The sequence below is a fragment of the Diadema antillarum genome, unplaced genomic scaffold, assembly GCF_040938485.1.
Source record: "Diadema antillarum isolate AM-2024a unplaced genomic scaffold, OU_Dant_1.0 scf00000088, whole genome shotgun sequence".
In the NCBI taxonomy this organism is placed as follows: Eukaryota; Metazoa; Echinodermata; class Echinoidea; order Diadematoida; family Diadematidae; genus Diadema; species Diadema antillarum.
Genome location: NW_027270977.1, coordinates 140936 through 166018, shown reverse-complemented (window position 1 = coordinate 166018; position 25083 = coordinate 140936). Strand labels below are relative to the sequence as shown.

Genomic DNA, 25083 nt, shown 5'->3' with positions numbered 1-25083 from the left:
TATCTGCATGGACATACACGTTTCTGTTCTGCTGAAAGTCGGAAAATCATGGCCCAGAAAAATGCTAATTTCTTGCCTTTCTTTGATAATTTAGCTTTGAAATTTCACAAGATGATAGATGAAACATGATGCTACAAAACTATGCCAAAACAGAAATTTGATGATTTTGACCAATTTTGATGATCTGACTTCAAACTCGATTTTCTCGGCTCAGCCGTCTGCGACTTTCGAATCCAGTTTTTGTGGCGGGTCATATATCATCATCACACTGTACCTTCCATCAAACTGGCAGTGCCCAAAGTCATTCACTGTCCTCCTGTAGTTCATCAGCATTGCCATGATCTGACAAATGAAGAACAGAACAAAAGTCTTCTCACAACATCACTTCTGGATAAAATGAAATAACTTTTTTTTACCACTTGAATGAATTAACATGTAACCTCTGTACGTTTGTTATCAGGACGTATCTAAAAACTGCATTACACATGTCACATTGAATCAAAGAATTGCAAGACTTCATCAAAATTCCTCTCTAGATGCAATTCAGTGCCGAGAAAACACTTTAAACACTCAAAACTTGTTTGAATGTTGACATCAGCAGAGGTCGCCCTCTCATAAAATGTATTTGAAGTCACAACAATATTTGGCCATCTGCTGTGAATCCTTAGTCTCATTTCATAAAAGATCTTCTGATAGCAATTCCTGCTAGTACAGCACATTTTTGTAGCAACAGTCAATCAAGAAATAGGATTGTTGTCATTACCACCACATTTTCTTATTCATTACTGTTTGAATATAAATTATGATCAATTTTCGTCACTGAGCAAAATTGGAGTAAAGGATTATTATGAAACATACATGTATACTGCTCATGGTATTAAAGTGTGTGTGTGGGCCCATTATGTGTGTTACAATATGGTGTGTGTGAGTGTGTATCTGTGTGTATTGTGGTGTGTGTGTGTGTGTGGTGTGTATGAGGAAGATTCCCTCTACTACATTACCTGGTATGCAGCAGGTGCCACTTTGTCAAAGGTCAGCTGCTTGCTGTCGTAGTCTATGTACTCCAGACTTCCTCCCGAGAACACTGCATCGAGAGACAACACTTCAATCATGAGTGATCATTCAGTACAAGCGTCACACTCTTTGTCTACCACTGTGGATATTTGACCATGAAATTTTAATCTGTTGAAGGCTAACTCCAAGCAGGCGTCTTTGAGCAATGCGTGTTGTAGCAAAATCAGCATGTCCTCAACAGCTAGGTTATAGTGCACCATACCCTCTATTCAATTGCTATGTTCAGTGGGAGTGGATTTTACCCAATTAACTAGAGTGGCTCGGGAAAAGTACCTAAATGTATTCATGAGAAGGGTTCATTAATTCCATACCAAATTAACTAGATTGCTTCATAATTAACCGGTATCCGATGAAGCAGTATAGCCCTAATCCCTTGTATTGGTACAGTATCTTATTTTGCAAAACTATACTGTGCATAAACAATCAGCTTTGAGCAAGCATAGGTTGAGGCGATGTTTTGAATATCAACTTTCATTCAGACAACAAAATAATCACAACAATAAAAAAAATCATGATATTTGGGAGAATGTTATGCAGCAAACTGTACAAAATAGGGCCTACTACCAGTAATTTGTGGAGGTGTCGTGGCTGAGTGGATAAGAGCGCTCGTCTGTGAACGACATGAGCGTGGTATGGTTCGTGGGTTCGAGCCCATGCCAAGCACGACACGTTTGCCCTTCAGCAAGGCACTTTATCCACATTGCTGCTCTCCACCCAGGAGTATAAATGGGTACCCGGTAGGATGAGAAAGCAAATGTTGGTTGATGAGCATGTGCGCGCCTGTAAAAATGGCTGCGACTGGCTGGAATGCTCCCCAGGGAGTGGAGAATGAGCACTGTTAGTGCTGGTTGGAAATAATGTATCCAGTGACCGGGGTAATAATAGTCTGTAAAGCGCATTGAAACCCTGAAGTGTGTGAAATGCGCTATATAAAAACCAGCTATTATTATTAGTAATTGACAGCACCGGAAGTGATATTCTGAATGTGCAAAGTTTACTCTGACATTTGGCAATGAGAATGCTCAATGAGAATGCTCACTGCAGAAAATTTGAGACATTTGTTGCACAATTTCAATCAATGCTAGGATCTCTCCTGCACAGGTCGAGCTACCTGGGATACCCATCACATCCACAGTACTTGCCATGCAGCTGATAATGGAGGCAAGTGTGCATTACATCGGCTAAAAAGTGACATACATCATTCTACAAGATAATTTTTCTTGTTGTTAGGTGAACACAAAATGAAAGCATTGTGATTTGAAGTGTTGTTATATTTCGCTGAGAGGGCCTGTTTCTAACTTTGCCCCACCCCCTTAAAAAAAAAAAAGACTCACCAATGTTCCAGGGTGCCATGTCCCCATAGAGAGGAAGTTGGAGGAACTGGGAGTAAAAGGCCTCCTTGATGGCTGGCAGGAGACCCATCCTTAGGAGGGCTATGAGTGAGATGCCTGCAGGAATGGAGGAAAGAGGGTGGGGTCAGGGATCGCATCAATCTACGTTTTACTGGAGGATGGCTGTTCAACCACCATTCAACTCTTTTTCAAGCTTTTATTCCCAAACAGGGGAGAACTATCCTCAGGATGGCTATGAGTAAGATGCTTGGAGGGATGGGGGAGAAAGGGTGGGGTCAGGGATGGCATCAATCTAATCTCTTAATGGAAGACGGCTGCTTGGACACCATCCACCATTCCACGCAGGGAGATGCAAATATTACCCACTTGGTCAATAGCCCAGGGCAACCTTACTTACACTCACTCTTGGACAAGCAATTTGAATGGGCACCTGCCTACAAAAATGCATAACGTCCTTGCACAATAGTGTCATTTTCATCCTTACATAAGATGAAGAAAGGTAAAAAGTTGAAATGTACCTACCCCAAAGATGAAATATCTCTCCCCCAGGGGATATATTTCATACAAACCCATATCCTTTTCTAAAGTTTTCTCCCATTAAAATTAGAAGAATTGTGTATCAATTGACTACGAGTAACTACTACGTATCAGTCCTTATAGTTGCAAGCAGTTTTCATCCCTCCCTGCCACTTGTATGTCCCAAAGATTCGTAAAATTTAAGATAGATACAAGTATGACGTTAGTTTCAAGTTTGACAGTCAAGGTGATTTTAATGTCATATTTGTTTTGTGTCATAAATAGTGCATACAGCAGAAGATACATTGTATGCAGTACTATGTTTATAGTGAATAAGGCTCTGAACTTCTGGAAAATGTTGCATCTACCTTAATCCTATTCAGCAGATTAATAAATAGACAAGATAACTTGTTCAAAACGTTCGTCTTGACTCAGGTGTGTAATAAATGGGTGTCCGGCAATGCCATGGTAATAGCATAGGCAGGTCCCTTTAAAGTGCCGTGCTTACATCACAGAGACTGAATTTGAGTACCTACATAAATTTGTAGTAGAACATACCAGACCAAACTCTCAGCATTATCATTATCATACTAACCTTTGACCTCTTCGTACGGAATCTTGAAACCATCTTTAGCTCTGACGAGGAAAACCTCAAAGTCGGTGGTGTTGGAGCGACAGTGGAGCTGGTACTTGCGAGAGTGCCCGTCCAACACGTACATGAAGTGGTGATCGACCTTAATAAAAAGGAAACAGAGATCCCAGTTTAATAATGCTAACTGCTGTGATTCCATGTGTACTCCTGTGAACATCACAAGAGGAGAGCAACGGATTTACAACGTAGTAGATTAAAGGGATGGTACGGTATTGGTGGAGTTGAGAATTGGGCATTAAACTTTTTGTGAGATACCAAGAAGATACTAATGATATAGTACAGAGCATGCCATTTTAAGAGGAATTCAAAGTTTCTTTGATGAAAATCGGGTTTGGAATGACTGAAACAGCCAAAAACAAAGTAAAACAAAGCGATCGTAATAAAGTGTGGGTCCCACACTTTATTAGTACCGGTATCGCTCTTTTTTGGATATATCTCAGCCATTTCAAAACCAATTTTCATCAAATTAACATTGAATTCCTCATAGAATTACATGTTCTTTCATATTTCATAAGAGGTTTCTCATTATCTCACCAAAATATTTTTGAAACCTGAAATTAGGTCTCAACCAAAACTATACAATCCCTTTATACACACCTATCATCAACATACTATACATGGACAGGAGGTCATGAAAATCTCTGGGAACAATGTAAAAAGTTTTTGTTTGTTTCATTTCCATTTGAGAAGATGGCTGGATAGCCCATATTCAGCTGCAATAGCTGGTCTTCCATGGGGTCCAGTTGGATGTATAAGGTGGGACCACTTCACAGGGATAAACACCCTGATCTTTGTGATGAATAAATAAAGTGGGATCTGTTACGTGCATGAGTTGTGACTCTCTCACACACAAGACCTCCATTTTATGACCTATCAGAGGGATAGAGTGTTTTGCCTCTTACTAGAGGGGACGGTATGATTACTCACAACATTGCTTAGTGCAACATTGCTCAGAATGTGCAACAGTCTACAGAACAAACTACGTAGCAGGAAAAAGATATACTAATACAGTATGTGCCATATATTTCACCACTGTACTATTCTGCAAATTCAACATCAAGATCTACAGTATATCAGAGAAATGAGTAAAGAAAAAAAAAATCCCATTCCTGAAAACATAATCATATATCAGTAAGACTCAACAAAGTGGGTTTCCTGGGATTTGATGGTTTATTAAAAAAAAAATAAATCGCAATCTTGACTACTTCTATCAATCATCTCACCATGAGGTTAAGATGCCTGACGTCCACCCTGACTAGACTCCAGCCAAAGTTTGACCCGTCGGCATTGGCCTTGGGGTGGACTACTCTTGCTGACACATTCACCTGGCCTGCTGTCAGTTTGATGTTCTGTGCATGCAGAATGAGACAAAAAAACAAAAAACAAAAACAAAAACAAGAGCTTGGTAAATATTTCTGTTACATTATTAATAGAATATAAATGCCCTTTCTGTACTAAAAGTATTTATTCCTGAGAATTCTTTGTTTGTTCATTCATTCCTTCATGTTTTATTTTAATTTCCAAACAATATACATGGGTAATACAAACATCAAAATGATGGTATGTTCTTGTCACATATCACATTATCAGTAGGAATACATCTTGTTTCATTAAGGACTTGATGGAAATGAAAACTTAGGGGCTGCTTTAAAGTAACTTGTGTAGTGCAGTCCCCTCACTTACTTACTTACAGTGTACTTAGTTCATTTTGCTAATCACAATAATATTTGACTATGAATTAAAATAAAAAAATGTTTAGAGACCATTTTGAATGAAGTAAGAATTATCATCAGCAAATATTCAGTTTTGGGGCTTTTAGTTCGAGTTTACTATAAAAACAAAGATGATACATATGACTGCATTAATAATCATACAATCTTTTCATATCTGCTAACTTGTAAGCCCAACTTACGAAAACAAATTTCACCAAATTCATTTAAAAAGTCACTATTTACAGATGTTAAAAAGGTATGGGAAGAAATACCATCAAAAATAACCCTTTTTTGTCTTTAAAATGTAGGAATCCCCCTGTTCCTGTTATGTTAGAACCACTGGCAGGTATGTTATTTCCAAGCTTGTGCTACATTGTATATCAGATGTTATCCATATTTCTAATTCTTTGTAATTTTTTGATTTGTCTATCTACTGATTAATCTTTTTGCTTTAACTTTCAAATTCATTCTGTTCAATTTTCAAAGGCAAGTATGTTTCCAATGATGTCAAATACTGTATGTAAAAAAAAATAATAATAGGACCCTCACAATGATAACTTTAAAAGTAGTGAATCAATCCAAATGCATTTTAGAGTATGAAACTATAACGTATTACTCACATCTTACAGAAAACCCCATCCAATTTGCTTCAGTGGTCAAAAGAGAAATGAGGATCTTTGTAAAGCATGTCAGGAATCTCTTCCCACCAAGTTCTGTCCATTGTGTTCACACATTAATATGCAGTTCCAAGAGCATCCAAGTGCTATAAAAACTTGGAAGAATCAGACCCATGACATGCTTTACAACAATCCACATTTCTCTGTGACCACTTAACCAAATTGAATGGGGTTTTCTGCATATAGGTAAGATGTTTTATTTTTAGACCCTGAAATAGCATTGAGACAATTTAATCATATTTGAAGTTATCAATGCAAAAATCTGATTGTATTTTTATTTATTTTTTTTGGACAAACTGTACATGTACCATACCTCTTTGACGAGTCTCAGCTCAGCATTTTTGAAGGGTGGTAAAGGATGCTTGTCAGCCAAGTACAAATCCTGAATAAAAGAGAGTCAGAAAAGGGTCAACTTATCACAGGTGCAAGTTGGAAATGTAGTCAAACAATGTTGATAGTCACAAGGAAAACATAACAAGAACGGCTGACCCTATTCATATTATAATCATACTACAGTTTGTGTGGTTAAGGTCTGTGAAGTTTTGATGACAACCACTAAATGCATTAATTTTATGGATTATCTCAAATTCTCTCAATCTATACGGTAGTAAGTATGACATTTAAGGGCAGTACCCTACTGCATGATTAAATTTCATAGCTTTATACACCCTGCATTTACAATTTCTGTAAACTTCCAAATATGCTTGAGTAGCATCAAATTCTGGCCAATTTTTGGATTAACCCCTACAGTGCTTTATTCACCATGCTGGCAAATGCTGTCTGCATCAATCAGCAGACTAGATGTCTCCAAACTAAATGTCAACAAAATATTAAATAGAACATACCGTTACCAGATTCTACCCCAAATCTCTATTATGTCACCATGGCCTTATTGTTGGACTAGGCCATTGATATCCCTATGTACACTGTAGGCTGTCTTACTAATACTTCAAGTAAGGTCAAGTTTTGTTTTTGTTTTTGTTTTTGTTTTGTTTTTGGTTTTTTTTTGGGGGGGGAGGGGGGGGGGGGGGCAAATGCCAAGAAGAATACTTTGCAAGCTAAAGCTACTTGGCAGGGCACAAAAAAGAAAGGGTAAATGTTTTTTAAATTTTCATGCAGAAGAGTCAATTAGCCTTGTTGTCATGGAAACAAAACTTTGGCAGCATGTGAGTGATGCAGAGAGAAAGCCTTCTCCTTACCTTCCCTTCTGTGAGCCTGCCTCGGACAGCATCGGGATAGAATGTTGTGATTGCCAGGGACAGCATCTAGGAGAGAGCAAGACACACATTACATTAGTTGTAACCACCGGGGGGAGGGTTCAGCAAACAGACCCATCTGAAGCCTGGAAAGACGTTTTGAGTCTTGAGAAGAAGTCACATGGAACTTTACCTCCACAAAGTGCATTTCAAAACCTGAAGTAAGAATATGCTCTGTATTATTCCCAACAGCAAAAGTTATCATCTGTTTAACCCTAAAAGGGTGGGGGGGGGGGGGGGGGGGGGTGGGGATCCGCCCCCTCAACGTTTCGCGCAATAATTCTGCAATGCGAGAAGACCTCGTCATGATGCTTATTGTGTAATGTTATTACCCCTTGAGGACCGGAGGGGGGGGGGGGGGGGGAGAATCAGATGTTATCAGAATTTTGATCTCATACATCTCCAGCCCTTGAACTGATTCTTAACAGCTGTACTTTCAAAACATGTCTTTCCCTGAAAGCATTCCTTTTATTTTCTTTCTTTTTTAAAGCACTTCTTTAAGAATTAGTGTTGATCAAAGGCACATAGAAATGTAAGGGCACGGTGAATAAAAAATGGTGCACAAGACAGATAATCACACATCTGGTAACGTATTAGATATATACATTTGACTATAAACTTGGGGTGTGGGAAGAGCACATGTACATACCTGTGAGGACGGAAGTTGAAGGAAAGTGGTCACTCCGGTTGAGATAATATTGCCAAGAGTTGTCTGAACGATTTCTCTTTTGTTACTTGTGATGAAAGACAAGAAATTACCCAGGCCTGCACAGGAAAGACAAGAGAATGATGAAAAGACAAACTGATCCACTGGGCAGAAATATATTTCATATGGTGAATACTGATAATTCATGAACTGAATACTAAACAGCCAATGCCAACATAGACTATAAGAGACATTGGTCATCTAAAGGTGATTTGGAAAATAGCCAAGGAAAATAGTGTTTAAATAATGATACTTTGTGTCATCATCTGGAATTAAGAGCATTTTCTTTTTATATATCCCATATATTACTGACATTATTGATTGTTTGTGGGGCTTAGAAGACTTCACTGACCTACTTGTAGATGTTCAATTTATGTCATGCCAAAGACAATAAACAGGTCATATAACTGGGGGAAAATCAATCTATGGTGGGCTGCCAACCTTTAATAGTACATCAAGAACAAAAACATCAACATTCTGATGCATGATCAAAAAATTAGGGAAAAATCCTATTTCAGTAAACAATTGGAAAACTGCATTAACTATGATAGCAGGATAAATTCAATTTCACTTCAATACACATACCTTTCATTAGAAGAAAAAAAAAGTATCTTCTAATATTCACTGAAGAAAAACATATACAGCATATACAATGTCATGTGTTTCTTCAATTCATGATATCATTGCTGAAGAAAAAAATATAAACAGTATATATTTGTTCAATTCATAACATCATAATGAAAATATATACAAGCTGTCAACTCTGTACTTGCTTACAGCACACAAGTGACCATCACATACCCATGTACTGGTAGCGAAGAAAGTCTGGACTGGAAGCGAGGTTACGCGCGAAGGCCAGGTCAGCCGGGATGCTGGCGATGATGGTGTTATTGATGCCCCTCTGGGCCAGGACTTTGTGCTGCCTCTCCACTTCTCTCTCTGATCCGGTGACACCGACAAAGGTGCTGTTAGGGTGCTTCGCCGCGAGGGAGAACATCAGTCCATCTAGAAAGACAACAAAAAGGGGAAAAATGGAAATCCAGTCCGAAAATAAATCAACCTGATAAGAAAGAGTCAAATATTACAAGTTCAACGGTATAAATTTGATCGAAATCGGATGAAAAATAAGGAAGTTATGATATTTTTAAGTTTCGCTATTTCGGGGGGAAACAGTTCTTGAACAGTCATTATGAATATGCAAATGGCAAAGTGAGCATGTCATTTGCTCACAACTTAACATAAATAGTGTGTAGATAAAGTTTTGAAATTTGCAGTTTTTCATTTAAACACAATTATGCCCGTGGCTCAAATCCTCATATATCTAACTGATCACTATTCTGAAGTTATTTAACCAGGAATAACTTCATGTTTCAGACTTCAAGGACAGTAATATTGAATTTTCATCATTTTTTTTAACACGATCAATGCAAAATTGTGAGTGTATGACACGGTCAGGTCACTCATTTGCACATCCAACCCACTGTACAAGAACTGTTTTGGAAAAGTATAATCAAAACTTTAAAATTGCAGAACTTCCTTATTCTTCATCCGATTTCAGTCATATTTTTAGAATTGAACTCATAACATTTTACTCTTTTTTATCAGACTAACTTATATTTGGACTGGATTTCCTCTTTAGAGTGGGTATCTCATTGGCTTGGAGACTACTGTATATGCTGAATATTTCGCGAGGTTTTATTTTCGCAAATTTCGCGAGTCAGGTGCTATTCGCGAAATTAAAGACACGCAAAAATATTGACTCTGATCCCGATGTGAATGTGACGTACGCGTATACACTTCTCCGTTCCGTACAGGACTCCACGATCGCGAATTTAACTACCCGCGGAATCGTCGAGAATTCCCGATTCGCGAAAATTTAGACTCGCGAAATATATGGCGTATACAGTACTTGGTGGTAACTTGAGTCTTCCTGGTCATGGAGATGTTGATATCTCTGTGATGTATCGCGAGAGAATCAAACATGTTTATTTTTTTTCTGAAACTCTTTCCACTTTCCAGCAGGTCTTGAAGGCATCTCTGGTTAATTTCTTCTTCTTCTTTTTTGTGCTGAAATGCTAAAATCACATACGATGATTTATGTGTGTCACTAAAACTGCCAATTTGTCAATAATGTAAATGCATTATTAAATCATTTTTATTTCACCACAGGTTTCTGTTCACATTCAAAATAGAAATTAACTTATTAGTATCACTATTTACATGTATTTGGTATTTCAGACATGTGTACATAAACAAACATAAAACAAATTTGATTCAGCATAACAAAGACAAGATAAATTACAACACATAGACAAAGCACAAATCGAACAAGGAAAAGTAGAAATTACGCGGTGCGTAATATATGTCCCCGCCGGAAGTAGCATTTAGTAGCAAAATGTACAATAGAGGTAAAAAGATGAAGGTCAAAGGTCAAAGAAGTCAAAGGTCAAAATTCTATGTAGAAGTTTTGAAGCCCTCACCTAGTGCCATCACATAAAGCAAACGGAATCGAAATCGGGTTAGAAATGGCGAAGGAGTAGCATTTTGTAGCCAATGTACAATATAGGTAAAAAAATCAAGGTCAGAGGTCAAAGAAGTCAAAGGTCAAAATTCTGTGTAGAAGTTTTGAAGCCCTCACCTAGTGCCATCACATAAAGCAAACGGAATCGAAATCGGGTTAGAAATGGCGAAGGAGTAGCATTTGGTAGCAAAATGTACAATACAGGTCAAAAATCAAGGTCAAAGGTCAAAGAAGTCAAAGGTCAAAATTCTGTGTAAAAGTTTTGAAGCCCTCACCTAGTGCCATCACTTAAAGCAAACGGAATTGAAATCGGGTTACAAATGGCGAAGGAGTAGCATTTTGTAGCAAAATGTACAATATAGGTCAAAAATCAAGGTCAAAGGTCAAAGAAGTCAAAGGTCAAAATTCTGTGTAGAAGTTTTGAAGCCCTCACCTAGTGCCATCACATAAAGCAAACGGAATCAAAATCGGGTTAGAAATGGCGAAGGAGTAGCATTTTGTAGGCAATGTACAATTAAGGTCAAAAATCAAGGTCAAAGGTCAAAGAAGTCAAAGGTCAAAATTCTGTGTAGAAGTTTTGAAGCCCTCACCTAGTGCCATCATATAAAGCAAACGGAATCAAAATCGGGTTAGAAATGGCGAAGGAGTAGCATTTTGAAGCAAAATGTACAATATAGGTCAAAGGTCAAGGTCAAAGGTCACAACTGAAATTCTGTGTAAAAGTTTCAAAGCTCCCATGTAGTGCTATCATATAAAGCAAACAGAATCAAAATCGGGTTAGAAATGGCGAAGGAGTAGCATTTTGAACATTTTGATCACACACGGACGCACACACGGACGGACGGACACACGGACGGACGGACACACGGACGGACGGACACACGGACACACACACGTACGGAGCCCGTTTCATAGTCCCCTGCTCGAACTCGTTCGGCGGGGACAAAAACAGACCTAGATAGTGACAGAGAAGACAAGGCTGCCAGGGGCAAGAAAAGGCAAACTTAATTAACATGACCCACAGGTCTTCTACCCCACATCTAAAACTTCATCTTCATAATGTACATTGTATACTGACCCTGAGCAGAGCCATACTCCAGGAATGAGAACGGTCTCCTGTCCAGCTGTTCCATCGCTGTGTGGAACAGCGCCCGTCTGTCATCGGCGCACGGTGTGTGCAGGTCGGCAGTCTCCTCAGAATCCTCCATAATGGGGCTGTAGACGATTCTACCGACCTCCCAGAGAATGGACATGGGGCACATGTCGTCGTGGATGGGAAGCTTCAGGTAGTCTATAAAGAGGAGTTTCCTAGCAACCGAAGGAGAGGAGGGGGGTGGAGAACATCTTTAATAACAAGAGGAACTCAGGGAATCTACTGAATGGCAAGCTGTACAAGTGTGCTTTATTCAAACTTAATGATTCTTGTCTCAAGTTACTTTTATCAATTTAATATCATCAGGTCATTATTTGTCTTTATTATCTATTCTATAGTTTTTGATTATCAATTAGTTGCAATAACGGTTATAACCCCTGTATTTCTTGAGATCCCTTCATATTTTTCACATTTTAATCTCTCGTTACTTCAATCAATTCTTTATGTCATCACTCCACTGCAAAACAAGCATGTTTCCGCTCTTTTCCTAGTTGAAGTTTTAATACTTTCTTCTGTGCTTGAAAAAGATAAATGTATACCGAGGTATTGAATACAGGTGTCTTTAAGTTGGCTTGTTTTTCATGAAATAGAACTGTTTGCAACTTTTTGCTTAACAATGCATAAAGGTGCCAGTGTATGGAAGCATTTAGAAAGTACTAGTAACAATAGAGTATAATGCAACCTTCAATTGAAACAAGTATTCAGGACAAATATTACAGAGACAGTATGTGACTGTAACCATGGTAACACTGCCTACCTCTCAATTGGTCGCAGACCAAGAGTGAGGAGGGACTGTAGTCTGACTGCCACACCCACTTTCTGCAGGGGGAAATCCCCCGCAGCAGCTGATCGGAGGGGGGCGAGGCTGACGGGCTTGGAGGCGTCCTGCTTGAACCACGCCTGGCTACCACTGCAGTCCATAGAGACCTGTGGGGGGAGAGGGGGAGGGGGAGGCAAGGGTGAGGAAAGGGGGAGGAGGGAGGAGGAGTGAAGAGTAAGGGGGTGGAGATTAAAGTGATGGAGGGGGAAGAAGGGGGGATAATGGGTCAAGGAACAAAACATCCTTCATGCTTGCATTCAACGACAAGACAGTAATGTTTATAAAGCTGGCAAGACACCTTGCAAATCAACCATCGTCACAACTGAAGTAACTTCTAAATGAAATGTGTCTTATGAATGATTTTCATACACATTCCTTAAAGGGATGGTACAGTATTGGTGGAGATGAGAATTGGGCTTTTAATGTTTTGAGAGATACCAGGAAAACACTTATGAAATACTACAGAGCATACCATTTTAAGAGGAATTCAAAGTTTATTTGATAAAAATCGGATCTGGAATGACTGAAACATCCAAAAACAAAGTAAAACAAAGCGATCATAATAAAAGGTGGGTTCCACACTTTATTAGAATCACTCTGTTTTAGATATCTCAGCCATTTCACAACCAATCAAATAAACGTTGAATTCCTCATGGAATTACATGCTCTGATCTTTCATATTTCATAAGAGGTTTCTCATTATCTCACCAAAAAATGTTAGAAACTTGAAATTAGGTCTCAACCAAAACTATACAATCCCTTTAAACCCGTTGAGGAAGGACTGATTTTGCTATAAAACATATTTCCCATAGCACCTTCCCGAGTATTCTTGGGACTCGTCTTCAACGGTTAAAAGAGACTATACCACCCTGGTACTTTTACATTGCTATATAAACAGTACGGACTTGCACAAATAAACGATACATTACCACAGCAGATTGTATCTATGTTCTTCGCATTTCCATTCCATTACAAAATTATGTCACACTCAGCCACAACCAGCGCCAAAGCGGTGTTTTAATGAAAAAAAAATTGTAATGTGAACACAGCTCATACTTCTGTGGCAAACTAACTCTCACCTCAGCATTTCTCTATACGTGACCGTGCACCACAAAACAAACAAAAAGTCGCACCCCTCGATTTCACTCGGGGACTCAAAACAGGTGAAATAGGTCTACTATGTCAATCTTGAGTTTGTCATATTTTCTGAAAGAGCTATCTTTCTTCTACATTATTCTGTATTTTAGGATCATAACACGAATGGGAAAGTGGGTTTTCAGCATTTTTTCTACAACCCTTACTTGGGGAGAGTATAGAATGATCAGGTATGTATTAGAGGCCCCTTTTCATTTCTTGAAATCCTTTGTACACTGTTCACTTTCAAGTCTAATAACTTTTGCAAAGATAAGGCTACTGCTTCGTAAGTTGGCGTTAATCATGGACAGAATGTGTTGATAGAACATGCTTAATTTCAGCTTAATCTGATAATCCCTTCACTGTTGTTGCTCTGGTGGTTGACATCCTGTGTTTTGTTCCATTTATCTCACAGCTAGCATGCCTTGGTTAAAGATTAAGCGCTTGAATATACCCTGTACTTCAGAGCCTCTTTTCTCAGTACATACTTTTTCAGAGTGTGTGCTTTCTTTCCAGTATTTAGATAGGTTAGGGGAGTCCATTTGAATTGAGTTGCTTAGTGTCTTCTCTTTCAGAACCTGGCCTTAACTAAAAATCCATGTCTGGTGACTTTTTGTTGGTTTTGTGGTGCAAGGTCACATATTATGCTTCCAGCACACATGTATTTTCTTTCACTAAACAAATAGACAAGACAACCTTACAGATCATGGTGAAAAACACCAATATCACTGGAAGTCTGTCTGCCAGAGGATACCAACCTGTCTGGAAAATGCCTTGATATCTATCCTGACCAGCTTGGCATGATTTGCGAGGTAGTTTCCACTGAGCACCCTGATCTCATAGTCCAGGACGCCCGCCTGCTCTAAGGCACTGCTCAAAAATCCCTGATGAACAACAGCAGCAGTGAAAGTAAATAAAGATGAAAAAAAAAATAGAAGTATGTTTCATTTTACAAGAATTCACCAGGGCAGCAGACACTCAAACACATTGAGTTATGTTTGAGACAACTATTTGCTAATCTATGACATGAGGAGATAAAATCGATGGTTGGATTATAAGCTATTACTATAACTTGATACAAGAATGACTTACTTGTAGGCTTACTTATACAGTACTCTCCGCGTAATCGGGTATCGCTTAAACGGGTACTCCGTTTAAATGGGTAGTAATTTCAAAATCAGTTCCAATGCACATTAAAATTACCTGATAATCGGGTTGCCTCTCCGCATAAATGGGTAAATAATTTTCTTCTTATCTAACTTTTACCCATATCTTATCGCAGATATAACACTTTAAGAAATCATGAATGTCAAATTTTCCACGGCTAATCGCATTCTCTACTTAATTTGCAAACAAGACCGATCATTTTGGGAGTGATTAAACATGAAAACACATGTACCAGTGTACCGACTTGACACACGTAAACGAACATTCCACATGTAGCTGGCACTCACAACTGCATTAGACAGACAGAAATTGAACACACTTGCGCTCCTCCCTTGAAGTTTGCAAAGAAAATCAGGCCATACACCAGCGTCATAATTTTACTATTCCCCAGTCACTTCTCGAAAAGTAACCCGACGTTCTACGTGACTATATAGTGCACGCAAAAAGATGTGTTCATTTCGGAAAACGCCTGCGCATTAGCGAGGAGTCTATAGTCAAACGACAAAGTTTTCTGAAGACGTATTTGTCCATAAAAGACTGTAAATTATTGCTCGTGACTGAGCAAGTGTTATTGGAAGGTATGAATAATGTGCCGTGCAAGCATGCTTGTTAAGCATACAGTGTGGGTGTTTGGTCCAGTGTAAAATGCATGTACATACACATTGTGTGTGTCAATTGTGAATGAGACATGTTCTTCTATTAATCGGGTACTCCGCTTAATCGGGTAAGAAACGCTCTGCCCGAGCCTACCCGATTATGCGGAGAGTACTGTACCTGTAATATTTGCTCTATCATGCAATATAAGCATTCTCACTAACATTCACTCATTAGTAGTATCAAACTTATTGTTAACAGTTTCATGAATGATCTTTTACATATCTAAATCTTTTCATTCATTAGGTGCAATCATGTTATTTAGATATTGTTTCCCTGTTATGTGATGACCTATATGACTCATGTACAATTCAACCTTTGGATTCAATGCATGTATTTTCAATAATGACCATTTTATCTATCTACAACATATCAACCTAGGCCTATATCTATCCATCTGTCTATCTATCTATCTAAATATCTATCTATTATATGTATCTATTTGCTGGAACATGAAATAATTTTCAAAGCTTTTTTTGTCAGTTATCAGTAAGGAGTTTAAAAGGGATGGTATAGTTCTGGTTGAGATGGGATTCAGGTTTTAACTTTTTGTGAGACAAACAGAAACTAATATATGAAATAACAAAGGGCATACAATTTGAACAACAATTACAGTTTATTCGCTCTCAGAATCTGAATCTGTTTATTCATTATTCATCATTTTTATTCATCTCAGAATGATTTTTAGTGAAGTTGATTCGGTACCATCATGACATGGCTCACTCTTTTAAAAAAAAAGATGAAGAAAAGAGTACCTGAATGATGGGAGAAAAACATGTTTGGTTTGTATGCTAACTCATTGTGTACACATACATGTATACATTTGACTGAACAAGGACAAAGTGACTGCTGCAACAGCTGGGGTGAGGGTGTGTGGGCGTCTGTCAGGAGTCATATCATGGCGATAACGCCCTAGATTTGTTTGGCTTCAGATAATGTTGTTTGATACCAACACTAAAACGCAACCAGACCCTTCTTATCTTTTATATTAGCTTTCATGTTCCATGCTCAGATCCTCCTTATCTTTTTTTTTTCCTTACATGAACCTTTTAGCAGGGAAACATAACACAAATGAAAAACAAAAGAAGAAGCTCACTGCCTTGTAATTATGGCCTCTGCATACAAGACAAAAATAAAGAAGAAATTGCAGGAGAAAAGAAGAAGCAGTGAAAAAGAAAAAAGAGGAAACATAAGAAAAGAAGAAGGAAAGAAGAGGGAATATACCCTGTACTCGCTTACAATAATGGCTTCTGCATATTAAAGACAAAAGAAACAGAAATGTGCCTGGCTCAATAACCCACCAAAACATAAGCCAAAATGAACCTTCACTTTTCTAGGATATAGTTTAAAAGAGTAAGCTTGAAGCTTTTATATGAAATATAACTTGATAATATTGGACCATCTCAACCCATTCCAAAAGTGATTGAAATAAGAGAGAGTCAGGAGGTGCAGCTTTATAGAAAAGGGAGAAAGGAGGATTGGTGTGCTGTGTAGAAGTATCAATGAAAACCACAGTGAACACAGCACCTGTCTAACAAAATGTGGTCCAGAAAAACTGCTAATATCTCAAGTTTGGTTTTGTTTCGAGCCATCACATTTTGACAGTGTTTACAGAAGAGATTTCTCTTCCAGAGGTGAACTTAAGAATTTGAGTGGGTCAACCCAAATTACTATTTTGGTCTATTACAGAGAATCCTAATCTGTGACTTTTTGTGGGTTTCCGTTTCGCGCCATGCGGTCACAAATAGAAGAAGAGAAGAAGAGGAAAACAAAGAATGGGAATTAAAGGAAGAAAAGATGAAGAAACACATCAGCTTCAAATGACCTCTGCACAACACAGAAGGAAATGAAAGTAGAAGCACAAAGGAAGAACAAGCTGGTGTTTAAAAAGAAAGAGTAGAGAAACAAGAGGAACATGAAGATAGAGGTAAATGTAGAAGTAGGTAAAGAAGAAGCTTAAGTATAAAGAAACAAAGAAGGCGAGACAGAAAAGGAAAGAGAAGAACAAAAGGCAGCAGAAGTAGTAGTGGTAGTAGTAGTAGTAGTAGTAGTAGTAGTAGTAGTAGTAGGAGTTGTAGTAGTAGTAGTAGTAGTAGTAGTAGTAGTAGTAGTAGTAGTAGTAGTAGTAGTAGTAGTAGTAGTAGTAGTATGAAGTAGCAGTGTAGTAGCAGTAGAAATAGTAGAAGTATATGTAGTACCAACAGCAGCTGCAGCAACAGCAATACAGTGCACTCCCATTATAACAATTAAATGCTGTTATAACAAAATTTTGATAAAAACAAAATAAAAATTCAGGCCACAAATCATCCTCTCTATGGTTTTTATTGTTTGTTTGTTCGGTTCTAACAAAACTTCAATATAACGAAAGAAAAGTAACTGCCGATCCTGAGGATTTCGTGTAAACGGGAGTCTACTGTTTTGGTAGAAGTGGTAGTACGATAGTGATAGGAGCAGTAATAGCTGAAGTAGTAACAGTAGCAGTGTCAAGAGCGATACCTTGTGTACAAACTCTGGGTTCCCATTGGATTGACCCTCCTTGAGTAGGATGCTAGCAGCCAGGAGGCTGGCTGGGTGAGGCACCTCGATGAACGTCGTCTGGGAGAGGGCAAGGAGCTGCCCGAGGAATGCTGGGAAGGCACTGCCGTAGGTGTTCAGCTTCCGAAAAGTAGCTAACCCGAGAACCTGAAGAAATAACAATAAGTTTCTCCATGGCGTTAGCCCCTTGCACACGAGCCAATTTTGTAATAGTATGCAATTCCGTAGACAACTGCCTGAGTATACCAGGGAATAGTCTTCAATGGGCTTCGCTATTAAAGATGACATAATTCGTAGCAAAAGGTTAATATAGCATTGTTGCTTCTACGTATGATAATCATTCAGAATGCAGGAAAAGTACAATGCACATCACAATGAAGATTTTGTGTTGTTGTTTTTTCACAAACAGAATTCCAGTTGGTAATAATGGGCAATATGATTGCTGCTGATACACAAGAGTGTGATATCCTGAACTCTTCTTGGCAAAGTTTCTACAAAGATATTCCTATATTTTTTCTAAGGAATAAATGAGTAAGTACATGTATCAACATCCAAGCATGCATGCAGTGTTACTACCCTGGTAATTATCAAACACATATCACAGACACATGACCTCCACAGAAAACTGTTTAACTGTCGAGGACCCAGCAGAGGGCTTCTCCTTCTCCTCCTCTTCCTCCTCCTCCCTCCACATTTTCTGCTACAAAAGTGTGAGGCATAATGCTACTGTAAAACATGATATATTCGCGGCATGAATTTTTCGCGAATTGGAACCGACAGCCTATTTCGTGGCATGAAATTTTCGCGAAGTGCCACTGGCGTTCAATGCATATAGTGTAAACAAGGACTTTCGCGTGCATTTTAATTTCGCGAATCTTGGCGCTCGCGAAATTCGCGAAATTAAAGTGCACGCGTAAATTCCTTGTTTTACAGTATTCCTGGCTGAATACATTAAAAATAATGATCTGTCAGATATAAACTGGATATGTCATGATTTTGTGTATAACCTTGATGGCAAATTCCGAGGGAGTAAAAATCATCAATGACTTATTGTATATTCATACTGACTGCTCGAGATGTGTTTGGTGAAAATAAGGGAAATTTCAAAATTTCATAGCTCCCTTATTTTTATCCAATCTTATCAGACTAACTTTTAACTGGTCCAAGATTCCTGTTTAGTATTCACACAACTAGAGGGCAATATTTTGGTGAGTTGCTCAATTAAAAACATTTTTTTTTTCTACTTACAAAATCTGCAAAAACTAAACCCTTGCAAAATTATTAGCAACTACAGTATTCGAGTACAAAGTTCATAAAGTGTGGGTAACCCTTCTCCTAATTCAACATTTGCTACTCAAATAGGGCATTTTTGATCTGATCTATTGATCCCAAGCAAAAATTTACTCTTTGAACAGACAGAACAAGGCAAAATGTCATATTTTCAATGTAGGATAACAAAAAATGTAAAATGTACAGATATAAACAGTGGATGAGGTCATGACTAGCTAAGGTAACCCACGAGATAAGCACACACTTATAAGACAGCACACTACGGCACAGCTGTCATAAACTCTGTCACAATTATTTTAAATGATCACTCACTACAACAAACAATTGTACAATACAATATTGTACAATACACCCGAACAGCAGCAAGATCTGAGCGATCTAGACAATATTGCTAACACTAGACCAACCTGAAAGCGAAAGTACTCCATCTGTTGGTAGAGGCTGCGAACGACTTTGTCCGTCAGAGAAGTCTGCACCAGGATGTTGTTAGTCAGCTGCAACGTTTCCCGGAGCTTTCTGCGAGACAAATTACCACTCGACGGTATTTGTAAACTACCACCTACTGTACATACATGTATATTTCATGCATGACTAATTTTCTCTCACAACTATGGGAAGATTTTTTTGTCATTTCTTATTTACAGAGTATGGCATCATTATTTGACGTTATCACAACTTCTTAGTTGATATGGTGTGTGAAGGAATAAAGATGGAAGTGGATTGAGACTACAGAGTGGATGGTATTATATCAGAACTACAAGATGCACAAGTCTTTTCACACTAAATCAAAGACAGATCCAGCGTTTGGTTATAGAAAACCAGTGCATTTAATTGGGGAAAAGGTGTAACATGCAGCATGTATATGCAGGGCTGTAAAATTGGAACTTGAAAATGTTGGTTCCAAACACATTTATGCAAAAAATTCTGAATCTTTATACTCCTCCATCAACACTGTCACTAAGTTGCAGTTGCAATACTATTAGCGCCTACAGTTTTGTATTTTTTTGATAAACAAAATGATGAGACACAAGAAAAAATGAACAATATTCACAAAATACCACTAAGAAAAGACAACAATATGTATGTGGGTGATGTCTGTATGCACAGTCACTGCAATAATATGCTCCTTTGGTTGAAATCTAGGTCAATGCACTTCAAAAAGATTTCTAATTGCAGAGTTGCAAACTTCTGCAGATCATAGACTACTAGTATACTGATTCAAAGTAAAAAGTAAACAATGAAAAACAGTATAAATTGCACGTAGGATCCATAGGTGCCTTGCATGGTGAATCAGATTCAGACCCCCCCCAAAAAAAAAAAAAAAAATTCCCTTCATTCAAAAAATTTACTTTCTTGTATTTCATAAAGAAACAATATAATTTATAAATATAACTTGGCATCTCTGGACATGTGCCTACTTAAGGTCACCGATACATGAGAAGTTCTGCTTTGGCACCTACCTGTGACTGGTTGCCACGCCGACCGCTGATGGAGGGATGATGGTGAGAATGCTGGCGTTGGGGAAGGTTCGAGAAACCTTGGCACTCAGCAAGCTCTGGTCCTTACCACCTGTCAACAGGATCAAACAAGGTTTAAAGCAGCTTGGTGAGTAACGAACCATAAACCTGTACAATTTCTTGCTTAAAGGGACCATAGAGTTTTGGTCAAGACCAACGTGCATCTTCAGGTTTCTAACATTTTTTGATGAGATAATGAGAAACTACTTATGAAATATGAAACATCATGTATTTCCAAAAAAGGGATTCAATGTTTATTTGATGAAAAATGGTTTTGAAATGGCCCAGAAATCCAAAACAGAGCAATATCCTAATAAAAGGTGGGACCCACTTTTTTACTAGGAGCACTTTGTTTTACTTTGTTTTTGGATGTCTCAGCCATTCCAGAACCAATTTTCATCTCATAAACTGTGAATTCCTCTTAGAAGGGCATGCTCTGTATTATTTCATTATTGTTGTTTTTTTTATGTCGCAAAAAGTCAAAAGCCCAATCCTCATCTCCACCAATAATATACTATCCCTTTAACCTTCTAATTGCCACATTAATCACTTGTCTACGGGTTATGTGTGAAATTTGTGCACATGTCACTCATTAGCACAGAAATGGTTAAGAAGGCATGTACGTTAATAATTCTAATTATCTCACAAAAAGTTAAAATCTGAATTCCCCATCTCAACCCAAACTATACCATCCCTTCCTTTAACATGAACCATGATACACATGATTACACACACTTGTCTAGTCGTGCAACCTCTCCCATTAACGGTCTTGTAGTTGCAGCTGATTTGTCAGCTACCTTACTCATGGCTGGTGGAACTGGGAGTTGGCCCGCCCCCCCCCCCCCCCCCCCCCCCACCACCTTTGAAAATGTTCTGCCGGCCCTGTTACTTGCATATTTTCTCACAGATTATTTCATGATAAGAATCAATCAATTTGCCTACCATATGACATGAGACTGAAGACAGAGCCTCCTTCCGAGCGCAAACTTCCTTCCAGCTGCCGCCAGATGTCATCAAAGATCTCCTCTCCTTCCGTCTCCTTCTCCTTCAGCATCATCTTCATCATCCTGCCAATCTCCTCCTCTTCATCCTCCTCCTCTGGCTCTTCCATCATCACCTCGCTCACCCTCTCAACGTTCCTCCACCTCTCCTCCTGTCTCCCGGGCACCTCTCCACCAAACCTTCCATCACTACCGAGCTCCTCCCCCCATTCCCCCCTCCCTTCCCTTCTCTCAAAGTCCGGCTCTGCCTCCGTGTCGCCTCGGTAGCTGTCCGTCCTCTTGACATCATTGCTGTTGCCATGGTAATCATTATCCATGTTCATCACTTCCATGCCATCATCACGGAGACCGACATCATCCTCGTAACCGTACACGTCTCCTCCTTCCTCCACCTCCTCCTCCTGCTCTTCCTCCATCAACTCCTCCTCTCCATCAACCACATCGTCCTTGCTGGTGTCCAACTGCTGCCAGTCCACGATTCGTCTGGACTCGGCTTCCAACTGGACGGCCTCGTTGATCATCTCTCTCCTCCTCCGGAGTAGCTCCTGCTCATCCGGGAGACCGGCATTTGCATCCATCCCTCCTCCCACTCCCTCATCACGTACGTCGCCATACTACTGAAGAAGCTGCCTCTGTCAACAACAACAACAGCAATAACATCATTTCATATTTGGGATGACTTAAAGATTCCTAATTAGTAAAAACTTGATCTTGGTACAGCAAGAAACGGAGAGCCAACTGTTACCATTAAACTTTAGGAAATGAAAATGAGTATGATTCTTCTTTTCCCAACTCAGCAAAGATACTGACAATTACATCACAATACTCCATAATTCGAAGTAGGGAAACCTTCTACCACACATTCATTTGTCATCCTCAAAATCATGTCTGATGAATAGTAAGTAATAGCATCATACTGGGCTGAATTCTCCTTGCCCATCAGAGTTATAGAAATAAACACACATTAAAATTTCTGAACCCTATAATCTATCACCCCTTGTATACTACACATTGGCAAAATCTTCTTTGATATTCATCATTCCTTACACTCTGTTTGATTAAAACTTATATTGCCTCTTACAGCAAAGAATATTTCAATATCTTCATTTTTTTTTTTGCACAAAGATTGAGAATTTTCAATCAAATGCTCACATTTGCCCTGAAATCTTATTGCATCTACATGTATCTTGCAATATCATCAGTGTATCTTGTTGCAATATCTTAACAATGCCCAAGGTTACATTAACAATGGTTCAAGGCTTCTTGATTTATCAATGAAATCAAGTACTTTAGACAAAATCACAAAACAACATATAAGTGATAAATAAACAAAAAAAAAGAACTTTAATTGAGAAACAAGATCAGAGCAGATGTGATATCAAAGAGAGAAAGAAAGATACGATTCAGCTAACCTGCCAGTGACCTGTCTTCTGCTGCTTGTTTGATCCCAGCTCTCGTTCCGTCGCGTGCCCCGCCTTTGTCACACTGCCTGCTGGTGTAAGGGGCTCTCTGTTGGGCGGGATCCTCCCCTGATCGAGTTCGTTACCCTCATCGTTAACAGCTTTCCTAAACTGTTTCCTTCTTTGCTTCCGGTAAACCCGCTTGCCCGAATCTGGGAGTTTCCCATCTCCACCGATGTTGCTTCCTCCGCCAGGTTTCTCCCCAACGTCATCCCTCCTCGTTTGATCTCCCGGTGCATACCCTCCTCGCCCTGCCTCCTCCATCATCGCCGGGTTGTCCTCATCTCTGGGCCGGAGGAGGTTGCCCACGGCAACCAATTTGGCAGACTGGGGATGCTGGGAGGGCTCCTCCTCTTCCCGGTCCCAGTGCTTTCCAGGTCTGTCTGAGTTCCTGCTGACACAACGTACAAACAGTAGACAGAGACTAAACTCACCATGAGAGTTTCACAAATCACATTTAACACGCTGAAGATGAGTCCCAAGAAAAGTTGGGTAGGTGTCTACGGGAAATGCACGATATAGCAAAATCAGTCCATCCTCAAGGTTGAACTCACAAACAGCTGCCATTAAACAAAGAGCAAAGCATCAAGTCAATTTTCCTGGCTAAACACATCGCTCCAAGACGAGGATGCATACAATTTCTGTTACAGTTGTAGAGGTAGAATTAAAGTACCCACTTTGAACCCATCCAAGCTCCAGTAGAAACATTTCTGTGGTTTTATGCTGTACTTTTATTCATATAAAATTGTCACTATATATTGCTGTTTAAAAAAGTAAAGTAAAAAAAAAACAACTTTAATTTTAGAATTGTATGTCATTGGTCTTCATGTACGATTGTTTATTTTGATTGAGGAAATTTCAGAGGGGTCTGTTATGGGTCCCTAATGGGTCTCTTAACCCATTGAGGAGAGGCTGAGTTTGCTCTAAGAGGGAATTCCCATAGACAACTTCCCTGATCATACTCGGGACTAGTCCTCAACGGGTCAATTGCTGAACTCATAACTGACTCTGAATTTGGCAACACATATAATATTTTTCAATCACCTTAGCTATTTCCTGTAAATTTCTTAATTTCGTGCAGTTTCAATGAATTTGATAAGCAGCTGCATGTGTGTTAATTCTTTCACCAACATAGGAAAGGCAATGAAATTCAGAGCTGCAAAAATTAATTGAGATTTTCTGCAGCAAACTTACCCAGGACTTGAAAAGATAATGCCCCTCGCCATGCAATTTTTGATGCAATAAATGTTATGATAAGAGCATAATAATACCAATGACAATTTAGTCAGATTACCACTGACTAGTACACATACTGCCAAAATACAATCACATGTAACATGCCATCAGCTTTCTACCAGCTACCCAAGGGTGTGGCAGTTTTAAGCCACAATGCTAGCTACCAATTAAGCCATCTAGGCTACTCTCCCCCATTTCAAATGAGACTCGCTGGGAGATTAAATCTAAAATTAGCAAATCATACTAACAGTAACCTCCATTAGCAGAATGCCAGTCTGTGCAGCAGTTGCTATGGTGAAAAATTACTCTTTCATTTGTTGTTGTTCTTGGTTTTTTTTTAATTCAATGGAGCACAAGTCAGTAAAAAAAAAATCCATGTGTCAGCTAAATTAGCTGCACTGGGATTGTATTTCAGTTTGAAATCTGCCAAGCAAGCTTTTGTTCCATCAAATCATGAATATGGGTGAAAACGTTGAACGATGTACAATTGGGCAAATCAGGGGTAAAAATTAAAAAACGTCACTCACTGATATAAATATATCTCAGTCAAATGTCATTGATATCAGCTTTCTTGGAAACCCGATTATACTGGGATATCTCCAAGGGTGTTGTTTTTATTCAAGATTAGATAGAACTGTGACATATTGGCG

General features: G+C 38.9%; 1 protein-coding gene across 1 annotated transcript in view; it reads right to left on the bottom strand.

The window, feature by feature from the left end:
• LOC139718072 (uncharacterized) overlaps positions 1-25083 on the bottom strand; it is a 95205-nt gene that overhangs the window by 3015 nt on the left and 67107 nt on the right. Inside the window, exons 11-28 of the mRNA XM_071629566.1 lie at positions 23150-23588; positions 21679-22351; positions 20680-20788; positions 19627-19735; positions 17904-18076; positions 14646-14664; positions 14332-14457; positions 12377-12546; positions 11545-11774; positions 8747-8950; positions 7889-8004; positions 7183-7248; positions 6297-6365; positions 4818-4943; positions 3538-3676; positions 2409-2522; positions 1002-1084; positions 275-342 (exon numbers count right to left, since the gene is read on the bottom strand). Coding sequence (XP_071485667.1) covers positions 275-342; positions 1002-1084; positions 2409-2522; positions 3538-3676; positions 4818-4943; positions 6297-6365; positions 7183-7248; positions 7889-8004; positions 8747-8950; positions 11545-11774; positions 12377-12546; positions 14332-14457; positions 14646-14664; positions 17904-18076; positions 19627-19735; positions 20680-20788; positions 21679-22351; positions 23150-23588 — 3033 coding nt within the window. The remainder of the gene's footprint in view (positions 1-274; positions 343-1001; positions 1085-2408; positions 2523-3537; positions 3677-4817; positions 4944-6296; positions 6366-7182; positions 7249-7888; positions 8005-8746; positions 8951-11544; positions 11775-12376; positions 12547-14331; positions 14458-14645; positions 14665-17903; positions 18077-19626; positions 19736-20679; positions 20789-21678; positions 22352-23149; positions 23589-25083) is intronic.